We start from the raw sequence: 26,231 nt of genomic DNA on the forward strand, positions 1-26,231 counted from the left end.
AAACCGCGAATGTGCGCCTTTGGTCTGTTGCACTGTTTTGGATTGTATCACGCGACCCCTGACAAATATGCCTTCTGCGATTAGGAATAGCGGGCTTGTGCAAGCCTATGTGCAGCATAATTTGGTCGGCCGTTGAAGTGGATGCTCACTCATACACACTAACCAATACTTCTTTCAGACTTCGTACTCACTCACGTTCACACTCGCGCCTTTAGAATGAGTGCGAGTGAGCGTACTCGTATAAGAGTGCTGACCTCGTGATATATGTCCTCCCAACCATGTGCATACGGGAGATACTTAATTCTGCTTGCAAGGTAAGGAGTGCTCATCCCAGGAAGAAACTTTCGAAAGATGAAGAGATTGAAATTTGAAGCGGTGGTTAACTTGTCGTCTTCCCATCAAAATTAGCAGGTAAAATAAATGGTGAAGCACTGTAAGCAGTAATGCAAATCAGTCACGAAAGCATCGGCCATGTAAATAAATAGGTGCACAGTGAAACGATATACCACGCCTCGTAAATTCCCGCAGCAGAACACGTGATGCATTCTAAAAAGGAATGCGCAATTCTGAATAGTGTGTAAGACAGAGCAGCTCCTGAGAAATGGGACACCAGTAACCTACCCGAACAATGCAGTTTATACTCGCTCCCCTCTAGACATCAGGTTTGCCTTGTGTGATGCGCAAGCGATGATTCCATGGAAAAAGAAAGCGGGATGCAGAACAAACGCTGCGAACAAACACCTAAACGCAGTTGCCCTTTGCTAATTAAGCATCGAGCACGCTGGTCTCTCGCGCTATTTTGACTTCCGAGCAATCGGGCCTCCGCCCTTGCCGTTGACGATATCGCTCACTTTTCAGTAGCACCGCGAAAGCAGCAGCACTTCAGCCATAAGGGTATACCGAACTGAGCGAATGAAGTACAGCGCTAAGAGTGCAGGGCGTTCGTTCCATTTCTCCGCCATAGCATTGCATTGCATGCTCCTTGTTCGGGGCACCTTTGAGCCAGATGAGAAGGCATGCGTGAACACTGCCTCGTAAGTTTCGTTGTATATTTAGATTTCAACAGGGCTCGTCCGATCTGCTGAATTTATTTTCTTACGACTTATACCCCTGTCAAGCGGGCAAGTTAAGTGCACTTACTGGGAGTGCACTTCGGGACCTTGAGTCACACTTTAGGCAACGCGCTTCTTAACGGGAAAACAGAGTGCACTCCCAGTAAAAAAAAAAAATGGCGACAGACTAAGAGCGCGTTTTTAAAGGTGTAAATTAACAAGAGAAAGCTGCTAAAAAGCGATTGTTTTAAGTAGAATTATATATAAAAACAAACTTCATCTATTTGTCTCAACAAAAAACGAAGACGTTTTTATTATAAATCTATTGCAAGTCAATGCTGGCCAAGACGAATGCCTAGCAAATCCAAAACAACATGGCGGCGTGCGGCGAGGCGGCAGTTGATCCTGCTAGAACAGAATATGAGCAGTTATATATGAGCAAAGACGGCGAGTTCGATATTTAGCTACTCTGCAAAATGCCACGCACACGGCTCAAAGCACGACCGGCATGGTCCCCCCCCACCCCCCAGCACGCTTTCACACCAAAATAAACACGAACTGAATGAACCTGGCGGCGCCGCAGTGCCGCATCATTCTGGCGCCGTTAGTTGCGTACATGATAAATTCGTTTCTTTATTGTGCTATTTCGCTTTTCGCTAAACACAAATTATATTGTTAAAAGCTGTTCACTAACTGAAATGAACTTCTGTGTCCTTTTTCTACGCATTACATTTTGCGTCGTTGAAAGCGTTGGCGGCGAGGCTACGTACTCGGCCAGCAAAGTGCGTTCCGTGAACGTACTCCGACTTGAGTGCACTCATCTGAGAGTACACTCCGCTGCGACGTTAAGATTTGGGAAAGTGCACTTAAAAACTGAGTGCACTCGCCGTAAGTGCACTTAACTTGCCCGCTTGACAGGGGTATTAGTTCGGTTACAGATTCATGTGCATCTTCATCCGCGTGTATTAATGTGCTTCGCACGGTCTCCTGACGCACGTGTTTCGCTCTGCTGCGGAGGATTGCGATCACCACGTGCTCGGGGCCTCAAACGCTACAGTGCAGTGCCATGGCTTCGACATTCGCTTGCATGTTTATAAGCTTTTATTGCGGTGGCAATCATGTGGGCCCTCCAGGCGCACTTGTGCACTTGGGTTCGCATAAAGTCCAAGGGCGATAAAATTGTCGCTGCGCGCCGTATGCTGTATGTGCGAGTGAAAGTGTGCGAGCCGGCGGTCGGCGATCAATCTCGCGCACGCTACAGACGGGAGCGGGGAGAAAACGCTGCCTTCCGTTGCGCGCAAGGCTTCGTGGGGAGAGTAGGGAACGGGGTGCGCGTTTTACTCCGTGCGGCCCGGGCGGCCGCGTGCGCCCGGCCGGGCTGCTTACTTTGAAAGCCATCTGCGACAGGCACAGAGGCCGCGCTGCGATGTGTTTTCGCGAACTAGTTCGCGTTGATGCGAGCGGCTGCACGAAGGTCCATTCGCTCGCTGCCGCTACCGCGTTTCCTCACTGCAGCGTTTTGACAGCGAGTTTCCGCGGTCTTCGAGCGAGATGTGTTTATGTTTGATTGTGCGTGTGCGACACCACGCTTTTGATTTAGTTAGTGCGGATATGCTTGCAAGTGTACACGGCCTATAAAACTACTGTCTTTACTTCGTGTAGCCAGCTGTCCAGTAATTGGCTATCGCAATCGATGCTTCACCTCTGCGCGAAACTGCGACTTTAGTTTCCCCGTCATAAGGCATAAACTGCCTGTATTGTACAGGCTACTCAAATAACACTAACACCCGCAAACAGTGAATAGACAATGACCGCGAGAGCGGCTGCCAAGAACTGTTACTAAATTTCAAGTTCATATTGCTAATTCATGGTCTAAGGGTGCATCAGACAAATGAAACGTCTAGGGACATTTATTTACATGCAGTGCAGAGACGATCTACTCTGGCCCGCGGAATGACTGTACAGCGTCACCCGAGGGCTTGCAAAGTGAGCAAAAACAGTGAGCTATTACCCGCGCGTACGATGGGCGTGTATGGCCATACGTGCTGGCACTTCACAACACACAGGCGCACAGCGGAGACGAGAGGAGGAAACGCTTCGTACCACGTCTGCGCGATGCAATTTCCTAATCCATGCGCGAAAGCCGACCCTTGACTCTCCCTAGACCTAATTAGGCCCACTGTTTCCAAACAAACTTCCCTGCAGTTCATGTGGCATGGGTGAAAGGGACCCCGTGAACAGTGCAACAGATGTCGCTTTTTTATTTTTTTATGCATTCAAAAATACCCCTAAAGTCACCAACATGATGGTATTACTAGGGAGGGGGGGAGGTCACCGAGCATCTTCACGGAGCAATCCAGTTACCATGGAAAAAGAAAAGAAAAGAAAGAAAGAAAGAAAGAAGCAGCAAGGAAAGGAAAACGACATAAATTGAGGAACAGGAATAAGCGAGTGAATAGGATGCTTATCTGTCGTTTCAAGTGGTATATCCATTTCGCGGTCCCTAAACCCCTTCCAAATCGTAGGGAAAGTCGCTTTCTTCATTTAAAAATGTCACAGGCGTTTTACTTACGGAGAACAAAACTGTCTTGAAGGACGTGCATTGTATTTTGCATTTCGCACTTTACGTTTGCCTATGAACTCGCGAAGAGAGCAAGTCTAAGTGTGTTCAAAGGGGCTGGTTGGTTTTTATTTTTAAGCGTGTCTAAAATTAGGCGCGCACCGCACAGTAAACTGAACAAGCGTCAGGAAATCACCTGGCGCAGGTTAAAGGCACACTCATACCCGAACCCCTGTATACGTATATTCGTACGTTTGCCCGGACAGAGTAAGTCCGTACTGTCACCTGTGTGGCGAGCTATACCTACGCTCAGTCACATACTCTGGGACTGCGAGGGGGAGCCCCTCTCCCTCCGATCACTTGGTCTCTCCCTCGCCTTCATCGTGGGAGGAAGTGCTGCTTAGCTCCATCCCGGACGCGCAACTCCGAACCGCGGAGCGAGCTGCAGAGATCGCCGGCATGCGTCGCCTGGCGGACATCTGGCCTTCCTGAGGAGCCCACGAACTAGATCCCCACTCTGACGAATAAAGCTGTCTCTCTCTCTGTGAGACCTTAATTATTCTCATTCATATTGTTCCTTTCTTGTTCATACTCACGTCTCCATGCTAAAACCATCAAGCGCTCATTCACGTTCACACTCACATCTATATACACGTAAGCTATATAGTCACATCTATAGTGTGTTGCAGACAAACGTCTACACGCTTGTCTATAGCTTCGCTTGGCGAAGCAAGGTAACGGAGCATCTTTCTTTCAGACAAAAGATCAACCCCTTTGTTCTTTGTTGCTTTCACGGGTGCCTGCCACTTTTGACAGAGGGAGGAAGAAAAAGGGTCGAACGTGCGTCGTAAGCTTTGCATAATTACACGATAAGTATGTTGCGTATCTTGAGCATATTTAGAGGCTATCGGGCGTTTTTTGTTTTCCTAATTTGATTGATTTCTATTTCTAATGTCGCTTTCTTTGTTTTTGAAAGCATTCATATTTCTCTCTCTCTCTTGTTTTTTTTTTTGTGGAGAAGACGTCATAATACACAAAAAGTTTGTATCCGCAGTCAGAAGCTCATACAATATGAGCCTGTTTGTTCCGGGTCTTTTTCATTCTAGACCAATGGTCTTACCGCTGTCACGCTGCCCATCTGGTATGCAGAAATAGAATCGCACTCCTGGAACAGAGTGTAGTTGCCGGGGCCGGGTCTGTCGCTGGGGTCCGGATAGTAAGGCTTGTACCAACGGCCAAACATGGCCACCGACGGTGCCATTACTACGTGCATCCCGGCATCAGCCATCTGCTCAATTGCGTCGTGTGCGGTAGTCTGCAAGAGGTGATAAATCGAGCAACGTCACTTACACCGGTAAACGCATATTCTGGCTGAGTAAGCGGCAGCCTTCGGCCCGAAGCTAGACATGTTCTCGGGGCTCACCGTTACTGAACCTCACCTAAAACTCAAACTCTGGTCCCCCACAAAGACAATTAGGATATTCTAAGCCAGCTGTTAGTGAAGAACCGGATCATCGCCGCACGTACGCTTGGGACACGTTTTTCGATTGTCCCCAAAGACTGTGTTTGGTTGTGATGTGTTACATTCCAGTCAACACTCGTGACACGGCTAATTGGTGAAACCAGGAGCGAACAGGCACACGCAAACAGAAATATGGACAGTCGAAACAAGAGTTGTTATTGATTATTGCATTACGCTTCCAGTGTCACCGATATACTGTACACATTCCTTCTGTACGTCTGCTTGTTCGCGCCTCCGCCCCATGCAGCGAAGTGCGAAATGTGGCAATAGTGAACAAACTTTCCTGTAGCTTGGCACCGCAACGTGCACAAGATATATGGGGTGCAGCAGTCACACAGAGAACAGCAGTACGTATATATTATGGGACTTCGTGGTCGCCAGACGATTATATATATATATACACATATATATATATATATATATATATATATATATATATATATATATATATATATATATATATATATATATGTATATATATATATATATATATATATATAATAGTTATATTTTTTCAGTTTAGTTTACTTCGCTGTCGCCGGCTTTGTGAGAGCTTATGTTGTCGTCGCTTTCTCTATGACAACGAGCGTCATTGATGGCTGCCGGAGCCTCAAGGCCATGGAATTTTAGTTAGCCTGTGTTGCGGCGTTTACATGAATACGACAGAAGCGTATCGCATCTTATGTAAACGAGGTAATTCGCTAGGAAGCCGTATCGCATCAGGAATTATGGGAAAGCATTCGCTGCGGGATTGCAACCGGCCAACCAACCAGCAGCGCGGCCGTATGGCAGCGGAAGCATGTTTACCGGAAGTAGGCGGCTCATTGTCAAATGTGACACCAGAGGGTGCTAGCTTGCCAGCCTGTGAGATGCGCATACTTTTAAACGGAGGTACATCAGCGGAATGCGATACGGCAAGCTAATACGATACACTTCTACTGTATTCATGCAAACGCGGCTTGTATTTCGTTATTAGTAATCTTTTCGTGTATAGGGATAATGACGGGCCCTGTAATGGCTTCAAGATTAAAAAAAAAAAAGATATTTGTAGCACGATAATTTTTGTCATTACGTATAAAGCACATGAATGTATCTTTTTACTTCATTACATTCTTTAATATAGCGGTCCTTTTCGTATAGGGAGGGAAGCACATGGGGGCCTACGGAAGGCTGATTTGGAGCAGCGTTTCTCCTCCTCTGTGACTATTGGCGGCGAGGAGTTACGGAGTCGCCATCTATCGAAAGCGCCTTGCTGATGTAGTATGAGGGATCACGCGGCGCGCTCCTCATAGGTTTTGCTGTCAGCGCTCACTGAAAACAATACGCGCGAGCTCTCCCGGACATTTCTGTAAGTACTTTCGAAACGAGAGAAGTTGTTTACTGTCTAAATAATAATCTTGGGCAAACTAAAAGCACACAATCGTTTACAGACGCTATCTCTTTACCGAATACGTACAGTGAACGCCACTGCGCGCGGTCGCCGCGATGGAGTCTCCCGAACCGGCTTCTTGCGTGAAAGGTAGGTAAACGCTGAGAGCAAACTATGTGAAATATGTTCTTATAGTGTTTGTATAACTAAATGGAGCGTAATAGAAAGAAGCCTCAATGCAGCGATCGTGCAGATTCGCAGCGCAGATTCGCAGATTCGCAGATCGTGCAGATTCGACCGACTGCGCGTGTTCATGCTTGTCCGCGCACCGTTTCGCTTTCGCCGCGTGCGCGTTTTCGCAGCGTGCCATGAGCTTTAGGCAGCAGAATATGAGCATTTGACAGTATACAAGCAACCACTGTTGCGTGGGAGCTATCAGAGCTGTAGAAAAATAATTTCATTGTAGAGGCTTCGACGCCTACGGGGACTGTGATGTGCCGTCGCGACGATTCAATCTTTTTTTTTTTCTTCTAAGTTCTTTGACCTTTCAATATTATTTCTCGAGTTGCGTCGCACTGTATGTTTATCGGTGTTCTCAGCGTGCAATTTCCCGCTGCCGCTTTTTTTGTAATCCAGTGCATTAATTCGTAACACAAACATGACCATGTGCTATGTTTTTTTTTTAAGTGTGCTTCTTAACGCTGCCTTTCCACTCCACTGAACTTGCCAGTATCTGTAGCATCAAGTTGATAGACCAAACCGTCATGACATTAGTCGTGCAGCAGACTCGGGCGAGCGTCTCAGTGCGCGTCTTCAGAACATTGCAGATCGGGCGCTGTAGCAGAAGTCTTCCTCGCGTCTGTGCTTGCTGCATACCCGAGTTAGAGCCGATGACTGGTTGCCGGTTTTATGTTTTGCGAGCCAAGCTTCACGCAGCTTCTTGTCCTGCGGCTACGTGTGAATAAGGCTGACACTGGTCTCCGTTACGTGCGTCCGGCCCTGCGGCACCGAGCAGTAGCCTACCATGTTGCGCGCCTTCAAAGGCAGCCACTACCTATTGTAGTGCTTTCAAGCGTTGTAAAGGAGACACTCGAAGCGGGAAAATTTCACCACTAAATGAGGACCGCAGCGTACGAGGGAATTCAAACTCGTTTTCAGCTCGCTTCGGCGCTCCCGAAGCAGCCGACGCGGCCGCTATGTCCACGTGATCCCTCCTAGCACGTCACGCCGACGGTGGCGCCAGCTTTTCCAGTGGTGGAGCTCGAGGCCAATATATTCATTTTATGCGGGGACACTACAACCAAATTATGCCAAGCACTCCTAGACAGATGCAAGCAGTTTGTAGCTCCCGTACCAAGCTGTAGTAGTATGCCTTGTAAGGAGGGGCGTAGATAAGCGTAGGAGGAATGGTCATGCACTGGGACCAGTCCTTATCTTCCATGAAGTAATGACCGAGCGAGACAATGATGTCGGGTGTGTACGTCTCTCTGGAAGCAAGCAAAATCATATCACAAAACACTGCACACCTGATTGCCTTCCAACAAGATAAGGCACCACAATGCAGCGATACTAGAGATTTACCACTAACTTGCTACTCTAAGAACATATAAAATATTGCGGTGATGTCAACAATGACAAATATCATTGTGTGCGACCATCCAATCGGTGATAAACGAGCGATGCGATATATTGTGCACGAAATGGTGTCAAAAATCAACCAGGAAATTGTTCGTCCTCTTATCGCAACCGAACATCCGTTCAGTCAAAATCTGTAAACCACAGAGGTCTCACGGGCCCGGCTATATTACCATTCTCGCTAGATTTTCTCAGTGCGTATTTCAGGCATACCGGTGCTGCAAACCGCGTGAGACAACGCAACTAGTCGTACTATCTGCCGCGCTGGCATACCGTTAAAGCGCACTTCCAACGAGCCCTAACCCCATTATAGTTTTCATTATGTTACGGAAACATGAATGAGTGAATGAATGAATGAATGAATGAATGAATGAATGAATGAATGAATGAATGAATGAATCTTTATTTCCCAATGAACATGGAGGAGGGTGAGAAAAAAAGCCGTAATAAGACGGCTTAAAAAACTCTCAACCCCCTGACAACACATGGCAGCGACAGGTCAGTAAAACACCATCCATCTGAAAGCTGAGACTACCTAATTTTAGAGGCTTTGATCAGTGACCTCCTTCAGATATCCGAGCAAAGCATAAACAATAAATGAAGTCTTACTGTATGACTTTGGAGAGACGAGAAGCTTCTATCATCCCGGCTGCCACTGCTGCAAACACGGTGAAGAAGGGCCGGCCGATAGCAATTGGGCGCAACAGCTCCGCGATTAACTGCGCATGGACAGTAAACATATATAGCATTTTACTTATAGCGTTCACCATGCTGGGCAACCACTTTAAATGTATCTGGGACGGACTGACACCGGCCACCGCACATGTGTCCATGGTGCTGTACGCGAAAACCATGGTTTATGTTAAGCCTAGATGCAATCCTTCAGCTATTCACTGCAGCGGCAGTGCGCCATAGAACGCCTTTACAGAAAAGTAAGCGCTTGATTATTGCGTGCAGTGGAATTCACTCGCAGATAGAGGGCGACGTTGCAGGGCAACACTGCATATAAGACTTGGTACCTGCCTTAAACTCCGTCGGCATCTTCGTCTAGGAGTCCGTCAATTCAAATTGTCTAGCAGTGCTTCCACCTCCGAAAAGCAACCTCACAGATTGCAAAGGAAATTGAAATTGGAGAGTAGAAGATAATTGTCGTGGAGTCGCTACAGAATAAAATAGAGTCAAAAGGCGAACCAAGCTTGGTGGGGCCTTCACAAAGGCAACAACGCAGCGACATAGTCTCGTAAATTACAATGAACAGCTTCTTGCGAGTTTTTTATGCACCCGGGCATGCGCCCTTCATCGGAAAGCGTCGGAAGTACGGTGAAGACATTAAAGAAACGCTGCAAGACCTTTCTTTACGAGGTGATCTACACACTTTCACTTCCCAAATCAATGAACTATGCTTATATATGTATCAGTACCAGCGTCGCCAGGGTAGAGGCATATAGCTCGTGAGCTTGCTTTCGAAGGCACATTTTGCTGAAAGTCTGTGAATTAGAACATAACCGTATCTGCGTTTCCCGCTGTTGCTTTATTCATAGGATCTTTCATTATGTATTCTCCAATAAGATATTGTTTTCACGCTCTTTGACAACAGTGGCAAACTTTTGTGAAGCAGCAGCCCACTGGATTTAAAAAAAAGAATAATCGATTTGAATGAAATCCTTTGTAGTATAAATTTTTAATCTCGAAGTGCTACCAGCTGTAGGTTCAGATTTCATGCGTCCACTTGTCACACGTAGGTGGTTTTGTTTTTGATGATGACCGTTTTTCGCAGGATTATCACTAGCAGTCATTGCTCCGCACAAGGTACCGATATTGCATTAAAACTTCTTCACTGTTGCTGGCGACTCTACAGCGAGAGTCTTGTGTAATGCAGCTTCTCGCAGACGATAATTGTGTCGTACAATATCAAATACATGCCAGCTCCAGTGAGATGACTCTGGAATGTGCTTAGGAGGATACAAGCATAAATATTATGGTGCGCGAATATTCAAAACTTTCAAAATGAATCGAATAGTGCCTGCCATCCGAAGCGTATTCAAAATATATGCCAAGTTGTCAAATATTTTCCCTTTAAATATATAACGGATAATAATGGAGTCTCGAGGGAAAATCAGAGATTGATCTTAGGGCTGGTGCGAAAGATTATGTTGCAGGACAGTTGCGCTTGTTACGCAAGGGCTATATTTTCTGAGCGAACGTACAGGCCAGATAATTACTCTTTGAAATTTCCAGTTATTATATAACAATGGCTTACACCTAAATAACTGTAAACAATATTGTTCCAATTTACACAGCCAACATGCTTGCAACAATACGCGGCGCTGTAGCATCGCAGTTCTCTTCTTCGGGAAGCGCAACACATTATAGGTGCATCTTGTATCGCCATTTTCTTGTTTGTTTACTCTCATTGCCATGTGGAGCCAGATAATTTGAAGTTGTTTATCACTTGCATTATCCTGAGCTTTCCGCGCATCTAAACATGAAGGGTATTATTGCGCCAATGTGTCAATGTATAAACACAGATTTCTTTGCCAAATGGACTCCGCACACACTTCACATTTTCTTTCGCTTAAGTCAGAAATAATTTGATATACAATCTGGTTTACGGTGGTCGCTTTTCTCGAATAATTTCTGTAACTAAATTCCAAAAGCAGTATTTGAACAACTTTAATAAATAGCAAACATACTTTATCCGTCAAATCAAATTGATTCCCGACGACTGTATAGTGTAGTGCTCACAGCCATTATTGTAATTTGGGTGGCCCTCGCCTTTCTGGGCACAATTTCGCCTTTAATAATTAAATTATAGGCTCACAGGTGTGACAGTGTCGCACTGTGATCCGTCTCCGCAACATGACAGTATCTTACATAAGTTTTGATCATTCTTTCTCCTTTTCGAGTCTTCTGTACTAATCCCTTTCGCAATATTACTAACTTGTCTTAAGCACTTGAATTTTCGGGATCATGTGCTACGCAAGTTCATACATTGCTTGCGTATACGCTGATATTGCGCTTGGTGAATATCACTGGTGATTTCTAACTTATTTTATTGTAAAATCGTCCGCTTGTTGCGCACGCGAAGACGTGAATAAAGCGTAAGTGGCTTACCTTTATATTTAGAAGCATCTGCTTGAGGCTATCTCTATCCATGTAGTAAGGTGAGGTGTTCAGGTATCCAAAAAGAGAAATTCCCCGCTCCCATAGATCCCGAACTTTGGCACCGACAGGTTCAAGCAGTGTTCGTTTCGTTTTGTCACGGTTGCTAAAGAGAGGTAACGAAAGCGGAAGCAGCGGCAATTAGGGAAACAAACATTGTGGCATAGCAGATGTGGGGCTATGTGATAATTAGTGAAAAATAGGAAAACATAGGCTTTGTATATTTGTTGGTAGTAAATTGCATTCAGTGCGAGTTTTGTTTGATGAATTCAACCTTTAGGCTTCTCGTTGTATACTTTGGTGTACAGTAGGACTCCTCTCTACAACTTTTATAACTAAGTGTAAAACAAAGCCTAGGGATGGCGCAGAACATTATGTAAATATTTTTGTGCAGAAACTTCCCAAACGTTTACTTTCTTTGTTTACTATACTGAGGCAACTGTGCGCAGTTTAATCTCGGGAGACAGCATAGCTATACCTAAAAAGAAATGCAAGTACTTTATTTGCCAGAATAATATGAAAAAAAATCACTCACGAGTTATTTTGTTGTGAATGGGCTATGAAAAAGGCAATCACATATGTTGTAGTCAGCGATGAATTTACTATTTCTGTTACAACATTCTGCTTCACCCAGAGCACGAACCCGCGGCAGCACAAGCGCGCTTTCTTGTGATATTCTCGACACGTTCTTAAATGAATATTAGTATTCTCAGTCCAACCAACTAAAGCAATGGCGTCACAGTATTTATGTTGTAGCCGATTCAGACACAACCAGGCACTGGCGGAACGAGCAAATGTGGTATTTATTCAGCTCAGATCCTGCGCACAGCAGACATTGAAGCTCTGCGAAGAATCTTGCAGCTAGTTGTCTATCGAGCATTGCTTGAAGTTCTGCAAAGCGTTCCGAACTGGAACTGCATAGTCAGTTGGGACCAGCAATTTCGTGTGTGTGGGGCTATCGTGCGCACGATAGGAGCACGCGGATGGGGACCTCAAGACGACCGATTTTATTTTTGTTTATGGCCAAGTAACAACACGACAGCTTGCTGGGCCAACACGAAAGGCGATAAAGTCCCGCAGTGTGTCAACCCACTAGCCGCAGGGGAGGGTGGGCGGGGGGGGGGGCATGGGAGAAGTTGGCGCGCTGTTGCTTTGCTAAGTGATTGGTTGTCACGCAGCGTGGTGCACGCGACAGTGGCACATGTCTGGCCAGGTGCTAACTGGTCTGCACCCGCACATGCTCGTGCTGCGCCGCACGAAACCCGCGCCAATTGTCTTAAACATGCCAGTTGCCGTTACCACGAGGGAAGCAGTGGGCACGAGAGCAATACGCATGCGATTGTGGCCTTCAAGAAACAAAAGTGCGGTTTTGGCCTGGTTGGAGCATCTGGGTCTTGTGCTCTGGAGCCAAGGTTTTAACCGAGCATAAGTCACTTCAACTCTTTTGAAGAACCCCGAAATAATGTGAGGCAAAATCTTACTTATGCGAAGTGCCAGGTAGAACCCTACGAAAGCTTCGCGTCAAATTATGTGCAGAGCACCAGCACTTCAACGGTACCGGGAGCGAACGCGCATGGGAAAGAAGAAAGGGGGAATAGCTCACACCCGTGTAACTCAGCGTGAGCCATTCGAAACATCTAGTTTGCACTGAGGCTGATCTGGGTTGCTATAACGTAAAGCTATTCTAAACTTTTCTGTAAGATTTCTGCAATCAGTGCTCTACGATTTGTCAAACATTTGTCGGGTCACACCCGCTTTGCCGTTCTGTCACGGGACATCACGAAAACCGCGAAAGCTCGCCATCTCATAGGAGGTGTACACACTGGTTATGCACGATTAGAACGAACGAGAGAACAACAATTATTTCCGATTATACGGCTTTTTTGCCCATTAGCGCACCGCAATTGGCCAACATTATTTTCGAGCTGCGCCCACGTTTCCTGTCTGTCATGCGACGTCAGAAAACCTTGAGGCTCACCACGTAAAAGTGACGTGTACGCATTACATATGCATTATGATGACCAACAAAATGGAACTGTTTTCGGAATATCGGGTGAGTGCCCCGCTCCGAAATGAACTTGCAATAATATACAGCGGAAATGGTTAGTGTGGCGCGGCGGCAACCGTGCGTTCACATTTGGTATCAGGCCGAATCGAGAGCTTCTACTTCATAGAAATATAATGGGATTATGTACAAAGCTTTGGGCACTAAATTGAAGACCTCTGCTTTTAAAGCCTACGTTTATCAGGGGCAACTTGGAATAAAGATTAATTTTCGGCTGCCGCGTTCCCCATGGGAATAATTATCCCGTCGAAGATCACAAGGAAACCATTATGCCTAAACTGCTGCACTATTACGTGTCATTTGGAATGCACCAATACAGAAATCTAGAGCCCCAGGACGGAACTAAAAAAGAAAACTTAGTAAGCTGTCAAAACTGTTTGAAACTACTGCTACGCAACCATAGGAGTGGAAACGTTCGTGTTCATTTGCTTTTCCGTGCGAAATCGGAGCACGTCATTTTCCACGCCGTTTGTGTTTGTTCTGCATTTTGACATTGAACACTCATTCACTTATAGCGTATTCTAAGCGTATATAAGTTATGTATCATGTCGCCAAGAGAATTGATTCCTGAGTTCTTTAGTGAACTCAGGAATAATAAACATGTGACTACGAAGCCAAGCGCAATTTACTTACAGCTCTTGCGTAAAACAACTTTGTCTACAAGTTAAATACTATGCACAATGACGTAGAAGGCAAATACTTTTTACACTGTGCAGTCACCGGCAGAATTTCCCTGCTTCCAAAAAAAAAAAAAATGCACGCGCGTGGCTCACAATCGGCGACCTGTGTCGGTCGTGTCCACATTGCGCGCGCCTATTTGTAATTGTTAAGTTCGATCAGTACAAACTAGTACACATATTTTTTTGTTCCACGCCGATTGAAAGCCTCTAAATTCTATAATTAACAAAACCATGCTAACGCAAGGAATTGCGATCGTCACGGACCTTCTTGGCGCAGCAAAAGCTTGCAAGCGCATCTCCAGGCCTGTAAGACCGCCTCCCTACCTGGCGACTGGCACAGAAACTCGAGAGCTGCGGAGATGTGCTTGCGGCGGTCGTTTTGCCACCTGTGCTATTCTACCACCGTGGGTGAGGCGTATTGAGGCATGTCGTGATTCAAACCACGACAGAAGCTTGAGACAATTTACTTGGATGTCACATGAACGAGCTTGGTTCAATACTCGAGGTAACGCACTTAAATGTGATGTATGGCCTCAGGTTTGAACAAAGAAAAATGTAAGGTACCGCACTAGGATGTCAAGTAGTGAATACAGCTGCACACCAGGGGTGCTCGAACGGCATTTGCAGACCAAATTCAATATAAATCGAAGAATGAGAAGAGAATGATATTGGATATCGAAGATCTTTCAGATAGTTCGTCAATAATGTACAGCTTGTAAAGATTAATATTAAACAACTTTTATATCGTGGTGTTCGCCTTATTTTGTATTTGCATGACGCATTCTTCAGGCCGTACGTGGTCATGTGCAGTTTAGAAAGCCAGCCATGTGGTCTGATTTACATTAGTGGATGCCTTTGCGACAAAATAATAATAAGTAAAAGAATACTTGTTCCCGTGTGGATGGTCGCGGCAGATGGTGATACTCTTCTATTAAGCCCATTGCAACAAAACGCGTCCAGATTTAGCGTAATAAACTCAATAAGACCGCTCCTTCCTTCATTTTATTGAAGGTCTTTCCTCTCCTCTTCTTCTCTGGCACTCCCACCACTGCGTCCTCGTCTTGACGGCCCCCCATGTTCTCCGGGAATTACGACTCTATCCCTCCTCGCATGGTACGTTGCCAACCGAGCTAGCTTCGATTGTCTGGAAATTATCTCCACGGTATGTCAACCTTCCCGTTCTGCGAGTCTTCTGAACGCGCACTAGTTTTAATCCACTGCGACTGCGCCAAATGTAGAGACTACAACGGAGACGGATAAGAATGTTTCTCAACTTTATTGATGTTCTTTGTTGTTCTGTTCTTCTCCTCCGGTACTCGGGTCACTTCGTCCTCGTCTTGACGGTACTCCGCATTTAGTAGGATGAGATTTACGAATTTATGTACCGGTAAATATTACCGAACAGTGTCCAATGACACGTATGACGATAATTTTATCGCCCTAGCATGTGGTTTTGCTGTAAAGTCAGGCTCCTGCTTGACACAGCTTGTTGATCTTACACACACTCTAGATACGATTGAAATTGTCACAAGTCGATGTAATGCGTCTTATTCACTATAGTCGACGTCGCGGAGTCTTCGTTGCTAGACAAGAGAAATTCAGATTTTCTAGCGAAAGTGTTCACAGTCTTTCCTAAATTTTATGTTTTTACGTTTACAATCTATGACACACAGTATTCCTAAACATAGCACGTAATATTGTAACGCAGTGGAACCAACTTGAAACCATGAAAAAAAGCGTTTGGATAACACGTTTGGGATACAGCGTAGATGACCCTAATTAAAACCACGAAATATACTTAGGATGACGCCTAGCGCCATGCGATCGATACGAAGCATGAATGTCAAGGTAATGCACTTGAATGTCACGTTGCAGATGCTTGTTCAAAGCATAAGAGAAACTCGAGGTAATGCATTTGGATATAAAAGGGTTAATTCAGATTTTAACTACAAAGTAAATTGGACCAATCTATTTGGACATCACGTAGTGCCTCCAGGTTTAGATGACCAAAACACAATTGCTTCTTTATCTAACGTGTATTAAATTGAGTACCAGCGAACAACAGCGACGTAACGCTTTAACTTTGCGAGGAGCCATTGATAGCTATTGCTGTAAAAAAACTGATTGACAGCAACCAGCTGCGAAATTTTCTGTGGGTCGTAGGTAAAGCCTTTGGATATCACGAGCTGGACTCGGGCACACACAAAAAAGAAAATGTAAATGATTTGTATCTTCAAACGGCGACAGATTCCTTCCAAAGGAACAATGACAAATAAATACCTGAAAGTATAGTGACAAATCTTTAATAGCTACCACTATCAAAAGCGTCTATAAGCAAACTGAGGCCCAACTATTCTATTGCGCTAGTAATGCACTCAAACGTGATGCGGCGTACTCATTTACAACATTGAGACTAATAATAATATATTTATTTGTAACTTTTATTATATTCGTTATCAATGAAAAGAAACGCTAACAACAAAACTTAACGGTACTGTGCAGAACCATCAATGCTATTGTTACAGAAACTATACGATTATAATCTCCTCCTACTATAGTTGTTGCATATTCCTAGTTGACGCCATCTTTATTTTCGTGATTGAACACAATTCTGTGGTTTTACGTGCCAAAACCCCGATTTGATTACGTGACACGCTGCAGTGGGCGAGTCCGGATTAATTTGGAGCACCGGGGGATCTACAACGCACTCCCAATGCACGGGACAGGTGCGTGTTTGCATTTCGCCGCCAGCGATATGCGGCCGCGCGGCCGGCATTCGATCCCGCGAGCGCGTGCTTAACAACACAATACCATACATCCGCTAAAGCCGCCGCGGCGGGTCTTTTCGTGATTGGAGAACGTTTCTCTTACCTATAATCGAAGCCGACGCCGTACTTTGTTTTGCTCTGTACTGCAGAGGCCTCTGTGAGGAAGTGCAAGAAGTCCTCTTGAAATGTTTCAAGGCTCGATCCCCCATCCCTGTCGAGGGTCGTGTAGAACAGGTAGTCACACAGTCCGTCCTCGGGGAACGGAGTGGACGCGGAGAAATTGACGCCGAACGTGCAGATGAGGGGCGCCTCCAGCGGCTTCTCGACGGCCGCCGCGACTGTAAAAAGGATGCATCGACAACCAGTCACTCCATCACGTAGAGAAGGTCTAGGCAAAACTATTGTCACGCGCGACGTGCACACTTGTCACCATGCAGGGCGCCAAATGACACCTGCATTAGGCAACACGTGCTACGCACTATGTCGGAAGCACCAGTTCTTGTGAGCTATCCTGAGCAAATTGGGCTAGCTGGCATTTCGGGACAAATTATTCGTACCGAACGTGCGCTGGTTAGGTTTGACAATGGCAATAGTCGTCAACAAGGCGCCATTTAGTGCCGCACGTGGTCGATATTTTGTCAAGTTTCCTGCTCGCGCACCATCCTGACGGCTTCGAGTATGCGCTAAAACGACGCGTGCGCCTTCTTGAAAGGCCCAATTCCCAGGTGAGAGAGAGAAGGGCGGTTTTGTTGTTATTGTTGCAGTGCAGCTATAATGATGCTCGTGGCACATTCGTGCCATCTCCGTTGGCACTGCTGCCGCAGTCGTGTTCCCACTACATCGACGCGCATGCACGGCCTGCTCGCTAAGGCTTTGAAGGTCTGCCGAGGAGCGCAGTACATTCGGCTGCAAAACTGACGGCGCGAAATAGCGTGAGCCCAGAGTGTACTCTGCTCAGTCGGCACGGCCACAACCAGGAGGTACGTCCTGGCTTCTGTCGCTTGCATGAGCACCACACTAATGTTCCTGCGGAACAACTGCATACGTTGCACACCACAGAGCACGCATGAGGCTGAGTGGAACGCGCAGTACACGTCAAGCGAAAACTACCTAGACCATTTTTTGGGGCGCTTGCAAAACGTCGGTGGTTTTCGTTCGACCTTATATCGCGTGCCCATTATAGGGAGCAACGCCTGCGGTACCACTGGCGGTGCTCATCACGCTAGGACCTTCAGGCGCCTTCAGAGCAACGCTGAAGTTTCCTATCGCTTTCCATACTTTGCGTTCTGGAGAAACTGACATTTCTTTTAATTTCAGGGGCATCTTCTTCTCGTCCGTTAAAAAGAAAGCCCAAACAACGCCAAGTTTCTTGAAACACTGTCATCAGGCGTTTCGCCACATCTCATACATTTATATGCATTGATTTTTATAAATTATTTAGGTTATAAATGCTTAGAAAAATAAACAGAAATAAAGAATAGACAGTTTTATCGCGTCTGGTATTACGGCAAACGCAAGCGGACAAGGCGTTCTGCGGGACGAATGGCTGATCAAACGTGAACGACCTGCAGCGTGCACCAAACTGGTGGCGCAGAGCTCAAACAAACACAGCCAGTATTACAGTAACGAAGTTTCTTTCACCTCGCTTGTGGTGTAAATTTTTGGCAGTAGCATCATTAACGCCACTTCCGAAAATATACACCATCAATGAAGTAGAATACGTGAAATAACTCAGCGTGTAAGCTATAAATTGATGTCAATGGCAGGCATTGTAAATTTCGGCAGAATTTCTTCCATTAAAGCATTCTTTGAGGGCTTTGAGGATGTGAAGTTATAGTCGGTGCACACTGTAAAATTGTGAGGAGATAGTTTTGCTTTAGGTAAGGGATGCGTTTTATTCATGGTTCCCTAAAATAACAATCCGCGTAAAATGCCAGTCTTTAGTGCGTTCACAGTACCTGGCGACGCCGACGTCGTGTCTTCATTTGTAAAAGCATCGGTCTGCGGTGGGAAAGTTTGATTGAGGCCTGGAGACCAAGAACAAAAAAAAAAAAAAGATAACCACGGTTATTAAATGCGAAGTGTCAACAGTGCTTTAAAAAAATACGATGAATCCCACAATTAGACTTAAGGCGCTTCAATTGGTGAATACCAACGACTATACCCATATAACAAAAGTTTAAAAGCAGTTACAGCCATTTACGTGTTTAGGGTTTTGACAAGCTAGAATCAGATCTGACGTCGCATTCGGTAACGATTGTTTTAGTCTGCTAGATTTATTGTTTTGGTTCCGACACACTCACTATTGTCGGGACGTAACAAGAGAAATGAAGCGAATCGAAGGAATATGCGATGTGTGACTACGCGGTATGTAGGTGTAAAAATGTGTAATTAAAAAAAAAAAACGGTATCGATGAGTTTCCCTGCATTCATCTCACATTATTATTTCTTCATACGCGTTGTGCACTTCCAGGCAGCGCACGCATGAATGTTTCTTTAATTACGTTTTATATTCTTAATTGATGCACTAAACAAATCTTGTGTAGGTGTGAAGGTTTCCTGCTTTAAATTTCATAATTCTGTGCACATTGTCTTGCTGCGCAATTTTGAGTTTTATTTTTTCTTGCATGCACAATTTCATGCGTACTGAAATATGAATGGCATGTCAGGGTGTGCAGACTCCTATAAAGCCGCATTATTTCTGGCGTTTCTCATGTACGCCTCAGATCATAATATTGATGTTAAATAAAGGAACTGAATTTAAAAAAAAGAGACCGCACAAAACACGTACGTTGTATTTTTTGTTATTCAGTAGTGCCTTGAAACAAAAAAAAATGTCCTTTGTAAAGAAAGGTGTTACCTCCATAGACTGCATTACTGCTATACGCTCGCGATGACCTACACCATAATGCAAAGAAGGTATACCGTAATGCAAATAATGTAGTTCGTGTTGTACACTTCTCTCCTCTTGTGTCGGTGTCTACACGCCTAAGCCCTTCTTTGCATTAGGAATCCCTACCAACTAGCTCAGCTTTCTGTCGTTCTAAAACCTATACCAGCTCTACACAACATGCATAGCGCCCCCAAAATGCGCAGAATGCGAGACAGAAGCGAAATTCTAAAAATGCATTTTCAACTTCCAAGGTAGTCCAACATAGGTACAGAAGTTTTGAATTAGAATAAAAGTATTTTAGGTTACTGTCTATTACTTTCGCGGTATCAGAAAAGGTTTAAATTGTGAGCACCATCAGTAGCATGCAAAGCATCAATCAGGCTTCGATATATCCGAAAGTCGGTGCTTCCCAGCGTGGCAATTACGGCACCCATCGTGCTTCACTTGAAATTATTTCACGGTGGCAAATAATCCAGTTCCAACACGGGCGTCTGTGAGCTCTCAACTTCTCACGAAGCTGCCCTTCTTATTACGTACAATTATCCATGTCAGCAGCGTCAGAGTAGTTTCTCTCGAAGAAGGACAGCAACTGTCGCAGAACCCGAATTTCGTGGTATTTTCCATGACCGCAGGAATTGTTGGCATCGGCGAACTCGAGGCCGTAAGCTGCTAGACCGTACTTGAAATCGGTCAGGTTCTGCTTAATGTGACACAGCTGAAAATGAGACAAAATGCTTAAACCAAGACAGGTATATCACATAATTTGGCCGGGTAGTCCAGTTCCTGCTCCTCAGTGGTACTTTGAAAGAATGTAGCGATGTAGCTTAACGTCCTAAGTACAGCAACTGCTATTGCAGGGCTCCGATTTATTTTGGATCACTAGGGGAATATTCAATGTACATAGGATATGTATGAAATCTTCTGCACATCGCCTCTATCAACATAGCACCACGGCACTGGCGGATAAAGGCATGGGGGCAACAGAGAATCTTTCAGCAGATTACTAGATCTTGGAATACATGTTGGGAAAAAGATTGGCGTGTTGGTGCAATTGAGCTTGCCGTGAGGCGTGCTACAGTTTATGGGGAAAACAGAACTGACAGCGGTCAATGGCATAGCACTCCTTCTTACTCTCCCGTTCCCTGCTTTTCTGTATGCTTGAGGAGACAAAATCATTGGGCTCCATTATACGCACACAAACACAAGCATTTCGTACAACCCTATAGATCCGTCTCTGGACCACGGCGTCGGCAAATCAAACAGCTCGTCTCATGTTCAGAAGAAAAGGCCGCCATTGTAATCGACCTATAATTAAATTAATTTGTAAATAATGTTCCCTCTCATCTTACGTGATGTATTATCTTGCTCGTACCATAACTTGTAAGTTAGTATGCCACCTTGCCATACCATTGCAGGAACTGATTTTTTCATTCCCAAGAACTGCACCAAATTGAACCGCTTCACAGCCACCATCGCCGCCATCCCCGCCATCAAGAGCTTCAAGGACGTCATTCATTAGGATAATTTTGTTTGGTTTAGTGCACATTCCTTGTAATTCCCCATTCCTTCCTGTATTGCTCTCGAACCTTGGAGGTATGCTAAATAAATAAATAAATAAATAAATAGCCACTGCGCAACCACGGTGGGCTCAACAGCTACCTAGTAAATAACCGCGTAAATTACCTCCACCAATAAGCTCGTACATGCACTCGATAAAAGGGCATCATAAAGTCTTTATTATTCGTTCGAGAGTTGACCGTGAAAAATATGCAGCACGGTATAAAAATGCAAATTGAGCAATTTCCCCAGCACTTTTGTGCGATGGTGGTACTAGGACAAAAAGTAATGCCTTCTATGCGTCTGCCGGGGGTGGCGTTAAGTAGAATGACGTTTAGGTAAGCCCCTTGCATGACACCGAGTCCTTACAAAAACGCACGAGTTAACGACAGGAGGTTTTCAATGGAATTTTATTCAGTTTGACACCTTAGTAAAATAATTGCTTGGGCACCTACATTAGCAACCTTTACGTAAGTTAAGCACATCTAAGGCCAAAGGAGGGAAGGCACGCATAAACACTCTGAAAAAATAAAATTAGGCTGCCGTGTACGAATGCAGTAAGCTACCAGAGGCCTAAAATACTCATAACAGAATTGAACCTTCAGCCGCTCCGCAAAAGTCTTTTTTTCTCAGCCATTGCTGGCAAAATGAGTTGGTAGAGAAAATTTTGAATTTGTTTTGTTGAAGAAAGAATACTTACTCTTGCAGAAATAAAAAAAATATAAAGGCCCTAGTTTTCCTTTTCAAATTTGCAATTTCTTGTGCTAGCCAATAGCGTTAGCACTCTAGAAGGCACAGATACTCGTAGAAATTTCTGTACCTTTTGTGTTTCTTGATCACATGTCGGAAAATGTGCTGTATTTTACAAGTAAATATTCGTTACGCTAAGTGTCGCGATAGTATGACGTCACCAGAATAAATGGTATGAATCCTGCGGTATGGCGTGACTGATTGTATAAAAGGACTTTTGTAAATACTTATTTGCATAAAGGATCATTGCTATGTTTAAATATGACGTAGGATTGTAGACACGTACTCGCATTTGGATGCGCTATTACGGCGGAACCCAATATTGCCTGTAATGCCTCGTAAACATATTGTTCGTCTAAAGAACGTTCACAACGCTAGCATAATGTAATATCAAAACGCCAAACACTAGGCACCACCTTTACCGTGGCCTGTTACAATAGCGAACATACCTCTAATTTTTTTAGTCGCCTTAACTCAGCGCAACCGCCAACCATTCCAGTACACGTCATAGCAACGGCCACAACAAAGGGTTTTTTACCGTTGTCCATAGTAGAAGGCTACAGCACGAGAACTGACTGAGACAAAGCAGTCACGTTAAGTACACAGGCGCAACAGCGAGCATACTCTGCTTGTTGTGCATAGCCTCCAAGTCGAGCGAATAATTCAGTGAGGTCTAGTACTTCATGATAGAATCTTTGTCTGTTGTTGCGTTTCGCCTGCGACACGTGGTTTTGCCGGCGCGACTGCGGCGGGGCGGCAGACATTTTGGCCCGATCGTCGTCGCCGCAACGCTCCCCGCCAGGTGTTTCCAGGCGCGACTGCGGCGATGCGACCGCAAAGGATCACCCTCTCATTACAGTCATTGTGCCCGACCGGCAGCGCTACGACAGTGTGCTACGACATTGTGCTACGACATTGTGCTACTACAGCGCTACGACAGTGTGCTACGACATTGTGCTACGACATTGTGCTACGACAGCGCTACGACAGTGTGCTACGACATTGTGCTACGACATTGTGCTACGACAGCGCTACGACATTGTACGTTCACGTGCTCGTCTATTGAGGGGTTCCTTCTTGCCCTCAACTGCGAGAGTATAAAGACAGCTGCCCCCGGACGCCAAAAGGAGGGCTCCGATTTCTTCTGTTGAGTAAAGTGCTCTCCCGTCTCTCTACTTCGGTCAACCTGACCGCCAACTCTTTGCGATGTTAAAATAAACAAGTTGTTTTGTTGTTACCAGTCGACTCATGCTTTGCCGGGACCTTCGGATGCTTCCAGTTGTACCCCAGGCCGCCAGGCCAACGCTACCCTTGGGGCTTGCGACCCAGGTACAACCACGGGCGTCAGCGCCGAGTTCCCAACAACCGATCGCGCCAGCGGTGCGATCCAAACATCTGGTTGGCAGCGGTGAGATCGCCTCCGACTTCAAACAACTGTCTGCCAGCGGTGAGCTCGCGACAACGGAGGCCAGCAGCGAAGAGATGCAGTTGACTGTATGCTGAGCAGCTCAACGACGATCCGGGAGCAGTGCAACGAGCCCTGTGTGACGACTGGTTGCCTGCAGCGGAACGACTGCGCGGAATTCCTGCCTGCGAGGTTTGGTGAGTGCGGGACTTTCTTCTTCTGAGCTTTGCCAGGCTTTTGTTAGTGTTAGAAACAGAGCTGGTAATTGTGGTTGTCGTTGCTGCCGGGTTAGTTTGCGGCAAGACAATAGTAAGCAGTAGAGAAAGCAGCATTCAGAGCAGCCATGGATTTGAAGTCGTTGCGCAAACCGAAATTGTTGGAGCTTGCAAGAGAGTTGGGTCTGGATGTCTCGGACAAACTCAGAAAACCAGAACTGATAAAGGCTATTCTTGAGTTAGAAGCTGAGGATGACGAGCTGTCGGAATGCCTTGAGACCATTGAGGAAAGGGAGACTGCAAAAAGACAGGAGCGCGAACTTAAAGAACAAAAAGAGAAAGAAAAAGAAGAGCGCGACCGTCAACACGCTTTGGAAATGAAGCGTCTCGAGATAGAGATAGAACGCGCTCGTAATGGAAGTCAGGCACACGGTGCAGGAGAACGCGTATTGTTCAAAATGACTGACCTGATGCGGCCGTTTAAGCTTGGAGAGGACATTGGTTTGTTCCTGGTTAACTTTGAGCGAACGTGCGAGAAGCAGGGGTTCTCTCGGGAAACGTGGCCACAGCGCTTGCTCACTTTGTTACCCGGCGAGGCGGCCGACGTAGTCGCTCGCTTGGATAGAGAGGAGGCAGAGGATTTCGACAAAGTAAAATCGAGTCTGCTAAAAAAGTACCGGCTGTCTGCGGAGGCGTTCCGTCGGAAGTTTCGGGAAAATGAGAAAGGCAAAAGTGAGTCATATACAGAGTTTGCGTATAGGCTTATGTCAAACATGCAGGAGTGGCTCAAAGAAGAGAAAGCGTTTGGTGACCACGATAAAGTTCTGCAGTGTTTCGGGCTAGAACAGTTTTATAGTCGGTTACCGGAGAACGTGCGATACTGGGTCTTGGATAGGCCAGACGTTTGTACGGTGGCTAAAGCCGCTGAGCTAGCCGAGGAGTTTGTGACGCGTCGGGCTCGCGGAGCTAAGGACGGTCAAAAGGGTGAATTTGGCTCGAAGTTTGAGAGGCCGAAGTTCACACCCATGAGAGCAAAGGGGAACACGCGTAGTGCGGATGCGAGTGGAAGCAGTGCGACCGAACCTAAGGAGACGGCGGCAGCCGAAGCCGAACGCAGAAAGCGGTTCGAGATGAGGCAAGCGCGCGTTTGTTATACGTGCCAGAAGCCGGGTCACTTTTCGGCGCAGTGTCCGGAAACAACACCAAAAGTTGTGTTTTTTTCAATAGGCAGCACTGACGAGAACATGAAGCTTCTCGAGCCTTACATGCGAGACCTCCTCGTGAACGGGAAAGAGTGCCGAGTGCTTCGCGATTCCGCAGCTACGATGGATGTAGTTCACCCGTCTTACGTAGAACCCCATATGTTCACGGGCGAGTGCGCATGGATCAAGCAAGCCGTGGAAGCTCATAGCGTGTGTCTGCCGGTAGCAAAAGTGCTTATTGAAGGACCTTTCGGAGCGCTTGAGACGGAGGCGGCAGTGTCATCTATGCTGCCACCCCAGTACCCGTACCTATATTCAAACAGGTCCGATCGCCTCCTGCGCTGGAGCCTCGCTTTACAACAATATTCCTTTGAGGTGCGTTACAAAAAGGGGAGTCTCAACGGTAACGCCGATGGCTTAAGTCGAAGCCCCTAACGTGGGAATCAGCCTCAAAATTGTTGGTTACTGATGTTTTTCTTCCTGAGGCAGGATTTTTTTTAACATATTGCTTTTGTTTAGTGTTTCAAAGTGATGATATGCTTTCTAGTGCAATTTTCCAATTTGTGGACGCGTTCTGAGTGATGCTAGACTACTGTAAGGAACTAGGCAGTGGTATAAAAAGGGGAAAGAGCCTGGCAGGGCTTAGTGAGGGTTGTGCCGTGCTTGCTGACTGAGCGGTTGAGTTTCAGCGTAGTTCTAACGCTTGCCGGGAACGAGAACAAAAATGTGAACTCTCCCGAAGTCACTTTGCAGTGTCTCGTGCGAACCTGAACGAGAGAACGAGGCCTTCTCTGTGCGCTGCGCTCAGGAAACATCGAGGGACGCCCGACTTCGGTTATGAGCATCATCGAGCGACATCCCTCCGGACAGCGGATGCAGTCCCCTGTCCATCGGGATCTCCTTTCCCCGGCGGGGCGGTCTGTTGCGTTTCGCCTGCGACACGTGGTTTTGCCGGCGCGACTGCGGCGGGGCGGCAGACATTTTGGCCCGATCGTCGTCGCCGCAACGCTCCCCGCCAGGTGTTTCCAGGCGCGACTGCGGCGATGCGACCGCAAAGGATCACCCTCTCATTACAGTCATTGTGCCCGACCGGCAGCGCTACGACAGTGTGCTACGACATTGTGCTACGACATTGTGCTACGACAGCGCTACGACAGTGTGCTACGACATTGTGCTACGACATTGTGCTACGACAGCGCTACGACAGTGTGCTACGACATTGTGCTACGACATTGTGCTACGACAGCGCTACGACATTGTACGTTCACGTGCTCGTCTATTGAGGGGTTCCTTCTTGCCCTCAACTGCGAGAGTATAAAGACAGCTGCCCCCGGACGCCAAAAGGAGGGCTCCGATTTCTTCTGTTGAGTAAAGTGCTCTCCCGTCTCTCTACTTC

At 46.1% G+C, this 26,231-nt stretch overlaps 1 protein-coding gene across 1 annotated transcript in view; it reads right to left on the reverse strand.

Annotated features, from left to right (window-relative positions):
* LOC142558326 (uncharacterized) overlaps window positions 1–21,188 on the reverse strand; it is a 40,166-nt gene extending 18,978 nt beyond the window's left edge. The window contains exons 1-8 of the mRNA XM_075670473.1: window positions 21,114–21,188; window positions 20,244–20,421; window positions 18,772–18,840; window positions 16,917–17,151; window positions 11,253–11,406; window positions 8,748–8,857; window positions 7,858–7,990; window positions 4,733–4,927 (exon numbers count right to left, since the gene is read on the reverse strand). Coding sequence (XP_075526588.1) covers window positions 4,733–4,927; window positions 7,858–7,990; window positions 8,748–8,857; window positions 11,253–11,406; window positions 16,917–17,151; window positions 18,772–18,840; window positions 20,244–20,421; window positions 21,114–21,188 — 1,149 coding nt within the window. The remainder of the gene's footprint in view (window positions 1–4,732; window positions 4,928–7,857; window positions 7,991–8,747; window positions 8,858–11,252; window positions 11,407–16,916; window positions 17,152–18,771; window positions 18,841–20,243; window positions 20,422–21,113) is intronic.
* Between the last annotated feature and the right edge of the window lie 5,043 nt (window positions 21,189–26,231).

The sequence above is a fragment of the Dermacentor variabilis genome, chromosome 9 (genome assembly GCF_050947875.1).
Source record: "Dermacentor variabilis isolate Ectoservices chromosome 9, ASM5094787v1, whole genome shotgun sequence".
In the NCBI taxonomy this organism is placed as follows: Eukaryota; Metazoa; Arthropoda; class Arachnida; order Ixodida; family Ixodidae; genus Dermacentor; species Dermacentor variabilis.